General features: G+C 37.4%; 1 protein-coding gene and 1 long non-coding RNA gene across 4 annotated transcripts in view; both read left to right on the plus strand.

Moving 5' to 3' along the window:
* Positions 1 to 11476, plus strand: part of THOC2 (THO complex subunit 2) — a 59337-nt gene extending 47861 nt beyond the window's left edge. The window contains exons 34-39 of one of the 3 annotated variants that reach the window (XR_013538676.1): positions 5951 to 6088; positions 6624 to 6693; positions 6784 to 6941; positions 7392 to 7468; positions 7560 to 7607; positions 10641 to 11055. Coding sequence is in view for 1 of the 3 variants with exons in the window: in XM_072981130.2 (XP_072837231.2) it covers positions 5951 to 6088; positions 6624 to 6693; positions 6784 to 6941; positions 7392 to 7468; positions 7560 to 7587 (471 nt within the window). In the remaining 2 variants the exon portion in view is untranslated. Of the gene's footprint in view, positions 1 to 5950; positions 6089 to 6623; positions 6694 to 6783; positions 6942 to 7391; positions 7469 to 7559; positions 7608 to 10640 lie in introns of those variants that run through there. The other 2 variants (XM_072981130.2, XR_013538677.1) reach the window with 2 other exon arrangements.
* Positions 397 to 5195, plus strand: LOC144584443 (uncharacterized). Its single transcript, XR_013538678.1, has 2 exons — positions 397 to 2547; positions 3048 to 5195. It is a non-coding gene; the product is annotated as an uncharacterized LOC144584443 (long non-coding RNA).
* Positions 11477 to 11735: the final 259 nt, after the last annotated feature.

Below are 11735 nucleotides of genomic sequence, written 5' to 3' on the forward strand. Positions count from 1 at the left end.
TTCTCTTCAGATTGCTTAATTCCAGATACTTTGATCAAGCAGCATCAGATAATATTTAAATAATTTATTAGTTCCATAAAATGCAATACTGGCTGCTAGTCTGTATTATTGTAAGACAAGGGTGGCATCTTGTGCCCACCTCCTTGCAGCTTGCATCCTCCCTTAGCATTGACTTATGTTAGATGGGTGATGGAAGGTGTTTTCAGTGTGGGAGTTCACACCTGGTTAGGTCTCAAAAATGCAGTAATTAAAGTACATAAAAGTACTTCTTCATGGCCTCTATGTATGCATACAAATGGTTGCGCCTGCACCTGCACAGATGATCTTACAAAATGTTCCAGAGCCTATGCCTTGTGTCTCTTCTCTGTAGTCTCTATGTACATGCTGCACACACCCCCTTTATGTCTGTTGCACTGTTTACATCCTCTCTATCACTCCGGAGGCTAAAGGAGTGGATATATTTTACAATGTCTTCTTAAAACTTAATTTTCTTTTATAGTTTCTTCTCTTCTATAGCTAATAGCCTAGTTTTGTTTTGTTTTGTTTAAAGACTTTAGTTAGGTTAGCAAGCTCTCCCTTTCCCTTTCCCTTCTGCCTTAGATTCTAATGATTATTTCTCAACAGCTAATGGCCTCATTGGCCTTAGTTAAATTTTGTTCAGGCTGTGGGTCCAAAATACCTGATGGTCATGATAAATGCTTATTTTGATGCCCATAAAGTTACACCATATTCAATTTGTAAAGGATTTACCAATACCAGGCAGTCTGAAGACTGTCTCCAAATCCACTCACAAAACGCTGGGAAGAGCAAGGAAGCAGACAGGCACCCTTTTCACTGGCCAACGGTTAACTGAAAGTTCAAATTTCGCGCTTTCTATGCCTCCCACGTGGGTTTTTTCAGTTCTTAACTCAAATCTAAGTATGTAAGTCGAGTCCATATTTTCCTATGAGAGCGGTTCGTAACTCGAAATGTTCGTAACTAGGGCCATTCATAAGTTGAGGGTTGACTGTATTATAAAACAAAGTATAATGGATCCAGCAGATAAAGATTCATTGCCAAAAAACTTAGACTGTTGCTTTAACAGAAACTAGCACTAAGCCAATAGCTCAGTGCATTCAGAATTATTACACTCAAAATCTAAGTCTGATTCCCAGGCTCAGAAAAGAAAGACTTCATCTGATATCAAATCAGAGGAGACCAACAATCTGATACAGAATAAATTGGTTCAATATCAAATGGAGACCTACATAGTCCATCTATTCAGTGCCTTCCTCTTTCACCACCAGAGCTCCCAGTGCTGAGGCACTTGCCTGATCCTACGGGCTCACCATGAGAAACAGCAGCCTACAGAATACTCTTTTGAGATCAAACAGCCGGTCTCCGTCTTGGTATCAGACATATTCAAGTGGATCTGCAGCCCACCAGGAAGGCCGCAGATCAAGATCTGTTTCCAAATCTTACAGATCACAACAGCATCAAGAACATCATAGATCAAGCTTGAGAACTTGTCAGCAATCTCCCTGGTTCAAATATTTTTCAAATTCATGCTCCCCTTTGACTGATTCTTGATATTGTGCTGAGCCATACTATGTTCCATTCCTCTGCTACTCCCATATCTTCACAGTAATATATATTGGCAGTCATCTAGATCTCATAGACAGAATACAGAGTGGTCAACTGACCAGATGGGCGGGAAATAAATAAATAAACAAACAAACAAACAAACAAACAAACAAACAAACACAGAGTTCTAACTCCTTGATATCAAGACTGATACAACCCTACCTATAGTAGACAATCCAGAATAAGGGCAAGATTGCATTCTCCACAATGAGAATATCTAAAGACAGTGGCTACTACTATTTCATAGTACCAAAGAAAGATAGTGATCTCCAACTAAATTTAGACCTCAGAGGAGTCAATAAGTATATAAAACCAAAAAAATTTCAATGGTAATACAAACAATTTTACCATTGTTGAAGCAAGGGCGTGTGTTTGCTGCAGTTGATTTAAAAGACACACATTTCCACATTTCCATGTGACAAAAGAATGTTTTCTACACTTCATCATAAAAAAGCAGATATACCAGTTCAAAGTACTTCTGTTTGGCCAGTCAGCGGCCTCGAGAAAGTTAACAAAGTGCATGGCACCATTGGTAGCTTATTTGAGAATGACAAGCATCAAGATACTTCCCTGTTTGAATTATTAGCTCCTAAGGCAAGCAACCAAAATTTGCATGAAAGCAATCTCAGTTTTAATTTGTGAATCCTGTTGTGTCTTGGCCTAAAATCAACACAAAGAAATCTCAATTAGTTCCATGTCAGATAATGCACTGTATAGGAGCAGTTCTCGATTTAATTACTGCAAGGACATACTTATCAGAAGACACGCTAAACAACATAATATACAGTGCAAGGCAAATGTATCCCTTCATAATGACAACAGTTTAGTAAATTCAGCAATTACTGGGTCTGATGGCATCAACAACAGCTGTAGTCCGCCATGGCGGACTTTGAATGAAACCTTTACAGGCATATTACCATCTAGGTCAGTGGTTCTTAACCTTTTTGAAAGAAACGGCCCCTTGAGCCATTGAGGAAGTTATCATCGCCCCCCTCCCCGTGGTGATGATATCTTATTTATTTATTTATTTATTTATTTATTTATTTATTTATTTATTTATTTATTTATAAATTAAATTCCAAGAAATTGAAATCCCCCCCCCCCCAAAAGTAACATTTAATGATTTAGTTGCAAGTGAATTTTAAGACGCAAAAAGAAATATAAAAAGGGCATAAAAACACAGGAACTAAAAATTTCAAGACAAAAAGTCTGAAACTAAATTAAAATTGGAGGAAAATATATATTCATGCACACTGTAAAAAGGCTGCAGCCATCTTCACAGGTTTGGCTTGCTCCAGCGCCCCCCTACCGCCCCCTTCTGCTCCAGCGCCCCCACACCGCCCCTTTTCGTTCTACCGCCCCCCTGAAAAATGAAATCGCCCCTTGGGGGGCATTATCGCCCACGTTAAGAACCACTGATCTAGATTACAATGAAAAGAGAAATTCTCTCTTCAAAGGAGTTATCTCATTTCAACATTTCAAGACAAAACAAAACAACAACTGCTTTGGTGGACGGAAAAGCAACATCTTCATATGGCAATACCTTTCAAAGAGTTCAACCAACAGTAAGGATAGTGACGGATGCCAGCAAAACAGGTTAGGGAGCTCATTGTCTTGACAAACAGATTCAGGCCACATGTTCTGTATTTGAGAGTATTCACCAGATCAGTTTTCTAGAACTACTTGCAGCATTTTAAATAAATGATAAATAAATATTCAAGACCCTGAAATCATTTGAAAATATGACAATAGAAAAAGTGGCACAGATTGCAGTGGACAACACAGTGTTAAGGTATTATATCAACAAACAAGAAGGGACAAGACAGTTAAGCCTATTTTATTTAACAATATTAATTTGGGAATGATGCATTATGAAACAGCTATCTCCAGTACCAATAAATGTCAAAGAGGAGAAGAATCAACAAGCAGATATTCTGAATTGAACCTTCACACAGACACATGAATGGGGACTATCACCACAAGTACTCCAAATGCTAAGAGACATGGGGAGAACCAAGAATATATGTATTCACTTCCAACAGCAACAAGAAATGCTTGAAGTACTGCTTGTGGGCAGGCACAGGAAAGCACTCCATGAGCACTGGCATTCTATTTGTCAAATACTAAAGAATTTGGGAGAAAAAAACATCTTGTTTTTTTGTTTGAGTACAGGATGAGTACAGACAAGTAGCAAGGGATGGCATTAGGAGGGCAAAAGCTGAGAATGAGCTGAGTTTAGCTGGAGACACTAAAAGCAATAAAAAAGCATTCCTCAGGTAGCAAAAGACAAACAAAAGACGTGGCACAACTCCACAATGGAGATGGGAAAATGATAACAGAGGACAAAGGAACGGCAGAGGTGCTCAGTTCCTGTTTTAGTTCCATCTTTTCCCACAAGACAGACTGTGAACTTCCAAACAAATTGGAAGTGCAAGTGAGGATTGCAGTTGGAATTAGATAAACAAATAGTCAAGAAATACCTTACCACCTTGAACGAGTTCAAATCTCCAGGGTCGGATGAACTGCATTCAAGAGTATTGAAGAAATTGGCTGAATAACTCTCAGAACCGCTCTCCATTATTTTCTTGAAATCATGGGAAACGGGTGAGGTGCCAGTATTGTCCCTATCTTCAAAAAGGGCAAAAGGAAAAAGGAAAAAAAAAAGAGGAACCTGGAAACTACAGGCCAGTCAGCCTGACATCAATTCCAAGCAAAATTCTGGAACAGATCATCATAAAGTGGTCATCGTGCAAGGGCTCAAAAACAAGCTTTTATCTAGCAAGTCAATTTTGTCATCTCTTGGTGTGATGCCCACCACCAATAATAACAACTTGCTAGTCATCCATTGGTGTGCATACATAGCAATCACGAAGAAGGTTACCCACTTGTGACTGTGGTTCTTTGAGTGGTCTTCTATGTATTCACACAACCTGCCTCCTCACTGCATCCCACCATTAGTGATGAAATTTGGCGGTGGACAGGGAGTGGACAGACCTAGGGGAGTGAGTGGAGCATGCACATATAGGCTGCAGAGAACAGATGTGAAGCTTAAACTCTGGAAGAATTGTATTCAGCCATTTGTGTGAATACATAGAAGACCACTCAAATAAAGAGTTATATCTCGGTAACCTGTCCTATTTAAATACACGGGGGGGGGGGGGTTCTCTGTCTTTTAAAAATGTCTTTAAATTTCTTTATAAATGAATTTGTCATTACTCCAACTGACATTTTGTTATCATCAGGTAATTGAAAACCTATAGGCATTAGAAGGTTGAAAATGTTCTTTAACTGTGCATCAATGTCTACTAGTCAAGTTGGGCATATACTATCCTCTGTATCAGAGGCAGTGTGTCTCTTCATATCAGTTATTGGAGAACATGAGACAGAGGGTGCCATTGTGTTTATTTTCCCAATTGGCTACAGTGCAAACAGAATACAGGACTAAACTGGCCTTTGGTCTTATCCAGCATGGCTCTTCTTGTGTTCTTATGGAAAGGAATAGAAAAGTTGGTGAAAAGGCACTTTTTATAAACAGAGACAACATCGTTTTCTCAGTTTTAACAGACAGATAATCACTCTGACAAAAGAAGACTAGACAGTATAATAGCCAAATCAAATAGATGATTGATCATCAAAAGAGAAAATGGATTGCAAATTATGCAGAATGCAGCCTATAGACCCGCTCCTGAACAGGCAGCTGATATACAATAGAAATTATGCACCTTAGGTTTGTGTTGCTTCCAAAAGAGCTTCACTTTTTTAAAAGCCTCCAACATTTGCAAAAATATATGTACTGGAATTGTGTAGATTAGACTTTTCTAAATGATTTTTGAAAGTTACATGTGCTAAAAAAATACTAAAGATAATCCAAGCTGAATAATGTCATAAGATATTCTTCAGTTTTCTGTTCCTTTTAAAAAGATTTTAGCTCTTCTAAAAAGCATATAGAAAGCAGAGTCAGTATGCTTTTTAAAATTATTTAATAGTAATAGTGATTTAATAAGTAATAGTGCATTTAGCAAAACTTCATATTGGCAGCCTGTTTGAATATCAGGTTTGCCTGTTTTCCTTACCTGATAGTTATTAATTGGATTCAGGATACCTTTGTGTCAGTAACACATAATACTCTTTTACTGTATATTTATGCCAAACAGTTCTTGCATCTTTGTAGTTTGAGATATTTTAGTTTTCAGAATACTCTATTAGGAATAGCTGAAGGACCTTCAACAATAATATTTCAGAATGTTGATGCAAAAGACTGTTATTTTAACTTAGGGGGCTCTAGAAAGATGCATTAACTCTTGGTAATGTTCCCTTGATTTAACAGCACTACATTAACCACTCTACTCCAACACTGTCCAAGAGTAAGGAGAGAGAAGTGGAGAAGAAAGATCTGGACAAGTCAAGAGAAAGATCCAGAGAAAGAGAGAAGAAGGATGAAAAGGAAAGGAAAGATCGAAAAAGGGTTTGTTATCTGTACATAATAGCTTAAATATAGAGTTATTGAATTATGATCCCGAGTCTCTCTAGACAAATCTCCGCTTCTCATTTTGATGATGCCAAAACACGGAGCCTTTTCCTAGCATCTGTGATGCAAACAGGCACCTCAAAGAAAGAAGCAACTAGTTCCTTTCAGTTGTTTTAAAGCAGGATAAGTCTTCTCATCCCCTACCCCGTTATGAGTGAACTTTTTGTACAGTGCTGCCTTTCAAGATGATGTTAATTCGTTCCGTGAAAAACGTCGTCTTGTGAAAACATCGTCTCGCGAAACGCACTTCCCCATTGGAATGCATTGAAATCTATTTAATGCGTTCTAATGGGGAAAAATCGTCGTCTTGTGAAAATCGTCCATAGAAAACATTGTCTTGCAAAGCGCCACAGTGATCACAAAAAACAATCGTCTTGCGGATTAATCATCCCGCGAGGCAATCGTCTTGCGAGGCACCACTGTATTTTGTAAATCTCTTTTTGCTAAATGTACTAATGTGGTTTCTGTCTAGGATCATTCAAATAGTGACCGCGAAGTGCCCCAGGATTCAACTAAACGTCGGAAAGAGGAAAACGGAACAAGTATGTTCTCTTCCGTATTATTTCTTCTTGATAATGCTTATCTAGTTTCACAAAAGAACTCATTTATGTCATTTTTCTTTTTTTTCTCAGCTGGTTCCTCAAAACATAGTAAGAGTGAAAGTCCTTCTGATTCTCCTCGCTCTAGTGAAAAGGAGAAGGAAAAAAATAAATCCAAAACGTCAAGCAAAGAAAAAGGAGATTCAATCAAAGTGGAAAAGATGGAGAAAAGCTCATCTGGGAGCAAAAAGGCAAGGCCAACGTTTGTCCCATTTACTGGCTGAGACCCTTTTGCTTTAGTGTAAGAATTTGCATCTAGAATAGGCCGATTGAATCAGTGAAACTTATGAAAGAGTTGACTCACCACCTCCCTACCGATTCGGTGGGACTAGTCTGGTTACATCTTGCTACATTAACTAACAGGATTTCAGCTAGTGATTTCTAGCAAAATGCTTTTTTGTTCTTGATTAAGAGATTCATAGTACATTTGATATCATATAAAGTTTGTATTTCCTCATGAGATACACAGAGAGAGAAATGTGTTAGTGTATATACAGAATCTTAATTTATGTACTTCAGGAGAAATTCGCTTCAGGAAGAGTAAATAAACCTCCTTAATTTTTGGAATAAGTTGGCATTTGACTTTTCTGTGAAAAAAGAACCAACTTTTTTTTCTCCTTTTTTCACTCATTACTTCTTAGGAGTCCAGACATGATAAAGAGAAAACAGAGAAAAAAGAAAAACGAGACAGTACCGGGGGGAAAGAAGAAAAAAAACAATATCCTTTCACTATGTCACTCTTGGCAATGTGCAGTTATTTTTCTAGGAACATTTCTTTCCAAAAGTATTTCCCTTAATCTTTGATCTACTCATAAATCTTCAGACAAGCACAGATAATGAACACTGTTCTGACCAAGGTGAGAATAATTTTCCAGTGTTCCTTTTTCATTGGAGGTGGGGGTAAGATGCTTATAAAATTGTTCTTGCTGAGAATTGCTGCTGCTTTGAAGCAGCTGCCATGTTCTTCTGAGGAGAAAGACATATTTACATTCACCTAAGTAGGCAGGAACTGAGGACCCATATTTTTTTCTGCAGCGACTGACTCCCTCTAGGTGAGAGGGCAACCTAGTTTTAGTTCCTGTCTTCGCCCCTCTTTTGGATATTTGTAGAGCAGCTGTTTGGAAGACTCTTCCTTCACCGGACATTACAGACTGGACTTAGTTTTTTTCACAGTAGGATATCTTACCCTTCTGTGTTACTTTGGAGTCTTTGAACCGGCAGCATCTATAACCTTTGAATTGCAGAGCTGGAAGGGATCCTATAGATCATCAGGTCAAGCCCCTCTCAAGGAGGCTCAGTGGGGAATTGAACTCCCAACCTCTAGTTTCACAGCCAGAGACCTAAGCCATCCAGCAGTATGCCCCAGCCAGACCTATAAGCTTGGATAAGTCTCATTGTAAGCAAATTATTTTCCCTCTGTTGGAAGAAATAACTTTGGACAATTATAATGTCATGTTCCTTTTGTACAGAGGTAGAAGGACATGTTTCATCTCCCAGATGAAAGGGTGCTGAATGCTGCCACAGTCAAACTTGTGGATTAGGTTTTGGGGAGAAATTTAAGGCAGCTGTCTTCCAGACTTGCCGTTCAGAGTACCTCTGTTGTTTGTTCTGTGTTTGATTTCTCAATTTGTTATTATTATTTTTGTACGGCAGAACAAATCAACATTTTACAAGGTAATTCTAAAAACAGGGGTGACCCAATTAAAAAGATATATAACTTTGAAACTGGACTTCAGAACAACACCAGATTTGGCACAGGTGTAGCAGTCTGCTCTTATTCTGTGCCAAATTTGTTGAATAATATCCCTGACAATTGTTTTGTATTTGGGTGAGATGTGGTTAGCTGGTGTTAGCTGCTCTCTACGGTAATTACCGTATTTTTCGCTCCATAAGACGTACCTTTCCATAAGACGCACCAATTTTTTAGGAGAAGAAAACAGGAAAATATAATCTGTTTTCTTCGCTCCATAAGACGCACAGACTTTCCACCCCCCTGTTTTGTGGGAAAAAAGTGTGTCTTATGGTGCGAAAAATACGGTAAAATGTTGCTAAAAGACTGAAGAATTCTAATTAGAAATCAACAAATGCAGGTGCCAAGGATAAACATTCCCTTTTAGCTAGTGCTGTTGCTCCCTGGTATTCAGGTTAAGTCAAAATTATGTTCGGTACAGATAGTTTATGAGGAAAAGGGAAGCTATCCTTTCTGTGTTCATTCTTGCTTAATCTGTCCAAGGAACACTCACCATTTTGATATTTATTAATGACTTTGTAACCAGTGATATAGTGCTGTGATTATTTCATACCAAGCAATTCATTCAATTATTATTATTCAGACTTTATATCGAATATTTTTCCCTACTCCTCTGGCTGTGATTTTGACCTTGTGCCAGCAGAGCTATAACAGTGCTGTATTTTGATTATGTGCAGTTTTACACAGCTGCAAAGGGGCTTGATAACAATTCTCTACTAAACCTGGTGTGTAAAATTCTACCATGAATTTAGGCCATTTTGACATTAGCCAACATCTAGTTGCTAGTCCCAGCTAGTATAGGGTAATTAATTGCATCATATGTAAATCCCATTGATTGTACTCCAGCTGGAACTTGCAGTTATATTTGTGACTTATTTATTATATATAAATATACAGTGGTGCCTCGCATAACAATGTTAATTGGTTCCAAAAAACCCATCGCTATGGGAAACATCGTTATGTGAAACGCCATTTCCCATAGGAATGCATTGAAAACCGGGTAGGAACGGATTACAGTCTTTAAGTGAAAAAACATCGTTAAGCGATACAATGTTTCCTCCATTGGAAGCCTATTCAATGCATTTCAATGGTTTAGCGAAGTCAATTTTTGCAAATTTAAGGGTTTCATAAAAGGGTCAAAAACGGTTTTAAATGCTTGGAATAGCTTCTGCACCTTCTAAAACGGGTGCAAACTTAATTTGGCTTTCATCTGACTTTTCGTTAATTTTTGCTGAATTTTTTTCTCCCCCACCAACTTTTGACAGCTGTCAAAATTTGACAGCTCCATTATTTCCTATGGGGGAGGAAAAAATTCACAAAAAATTAACGAAGACTCAGAAAAAAGCCAAACGTAGCTTGCACACGATTTAGAATGTCCTCTAACGAACCCAAGCATTTAAAACAGTTGCTGACTTTTCGTTAATTTTTTGTGAATTGTTTTCTCCCCCATAGGAAACAATGGAGCTGTCAAATTTTGACAGCTCCATTGTTTCCTATGGGGGAGGAAAAAAATCAGCAAAAATTAACAAAAAGTCAGATCAAAGCCAAATTAAGTTTGCACCCATTTTAGAAGGTGCTCTAACGAACCCAAGCATTTAAAACAGTTGCTGACCTTTCGTTAATTTTTTGTGAATTGTTTTCTCCCCCATAGGAAACAATGGAGCTGTCAAATTTTGACAGCTCCATTGTTTCCTATGGGGGAGAAAAAAATCAGCAAAAATTAATGAAAAGTCAGATCAAAGCCAAATTAAGTTTGCACCCATTTTAGAAGGTGCTCTAACGAATCCAAGCATTTAGAACTTTTTTTGACCATTTTAAGACACTTTTAAAAATGAAAAAACAAACATCGTTATGTGAAGCAGGGGACCTAAAAACGCATTCGCTATGTGAAGCATGGTCCCAAACTTCACTAAGCGAAAATCGGCCATAGGAAACATCGTTAAATGGTGCATATTATTTTCTTAAAAAACCCCATCGTTATGCAAATTCATCGCTAAACGAAGCAATCGTTAAGCGAGGCCCCACTGTATATTGGAATACTTTCCAGTCACTCTGCTTAGTTACATTTCCAGTTTTCTGGTAATTTTGGATCTTCTTCCTTGGGAAATATATTCAGTTGCCCTGATGTTCTTCTTTTCAGGCAAGGTTCAAGTGGGAAGAAATTGAGCTGTGACCAGAAATGTATTTTCCAGAATATAGATTGCACAGAAAATCGTAATGAAGAGAACCCATCTGCATCTCCTTAAATTATTCAGTTCTCTGCTTTATTTTCCTCCCATGGCTGAAGATTTGATTGTTGAGTTGTACATTACTGTATTTTTAACTCGTCGCTTAGTTTCTTACGCATTTATTTTCAGTACCTGGCTGAAAGTGTTACATGTTCCATATTTTTAGCACAATGTGCTGCAAACAGTTGCCATCGTGCAAATGAGGTTTTCATGTGTACAGAGTTCCATGTTAGGTTATCAAAATACTGCCTGAGTTTAGTCATCTTTTTCAATTGGAAATGCATTATTTTAGGTGTTTGAAAACCAACAAATAAACAGTTATTTGAACCTTTGGAATTTACCTCATTTAAAATCCAATTTTTATTTATTTGTTTTTAATATCAATAACTAAAACCAAGTGGGAACACTGTTTTGATGCAGTGCTTAGGAATTATTTGTATATTATGTGAACAATATTGACCTGTTTAAAAAAAAATGAAAAAAAAATACCTACACTCTTGTCGTTCCTCACTACACCTTATGTTTGTCATAATATTTTTGGAGAAATTGGGAAATGGTTTCTTCCAAACAGAAATAAAAATTAGGTTTCAATATTACAGCTACAGGAGCTTTGTATTGCTGAACTTTAGTCAAAAAATGTTTCACAATGGCATTTTTAAAAAAAGGAAAACCAATTTTTTTATCTGATGAATTCTACCAGTGTAACTTTTTTTCTAAATAAACAATAGTTTTCTCAATGGGTCGTAAATCATTGTGTGTGTCCTTATTCAGCTAGATTATGTCCGGAGTTTCTGATTGTCATATATCTTAGTACTTTGTTTTTTAAAAAAAGAAACCTTTAAATTAGATTTCATTTTCAGAAGCATTAGAAGCAGAAGAAGAACTAGTGTCAACTCTGTTATTATGGCTTTTCCTATTTCATTTATTAGAGGTGTTTTTAGAGTGATGTCATAGTTTAAAAAGATCTAAAGGCTTGCTGAAGTCTCATTTAAGAATGAAACTATGTG

The sequence above is a fragment of the Pogona vitticeps genome, chromosome 11, assembly GCF_051106095.1.
Source record: "Pogona vitticeps strain Pit_001003342236 chromosome 11, PviZW2.1, whole genome shotgun sequence".
NCBI classification, from domain to species: Eukaryota; Metazoa; Chordata; class Lepidosauria; order Squamata; family Agamidae; genus Pogona; species Pogona vitticeps.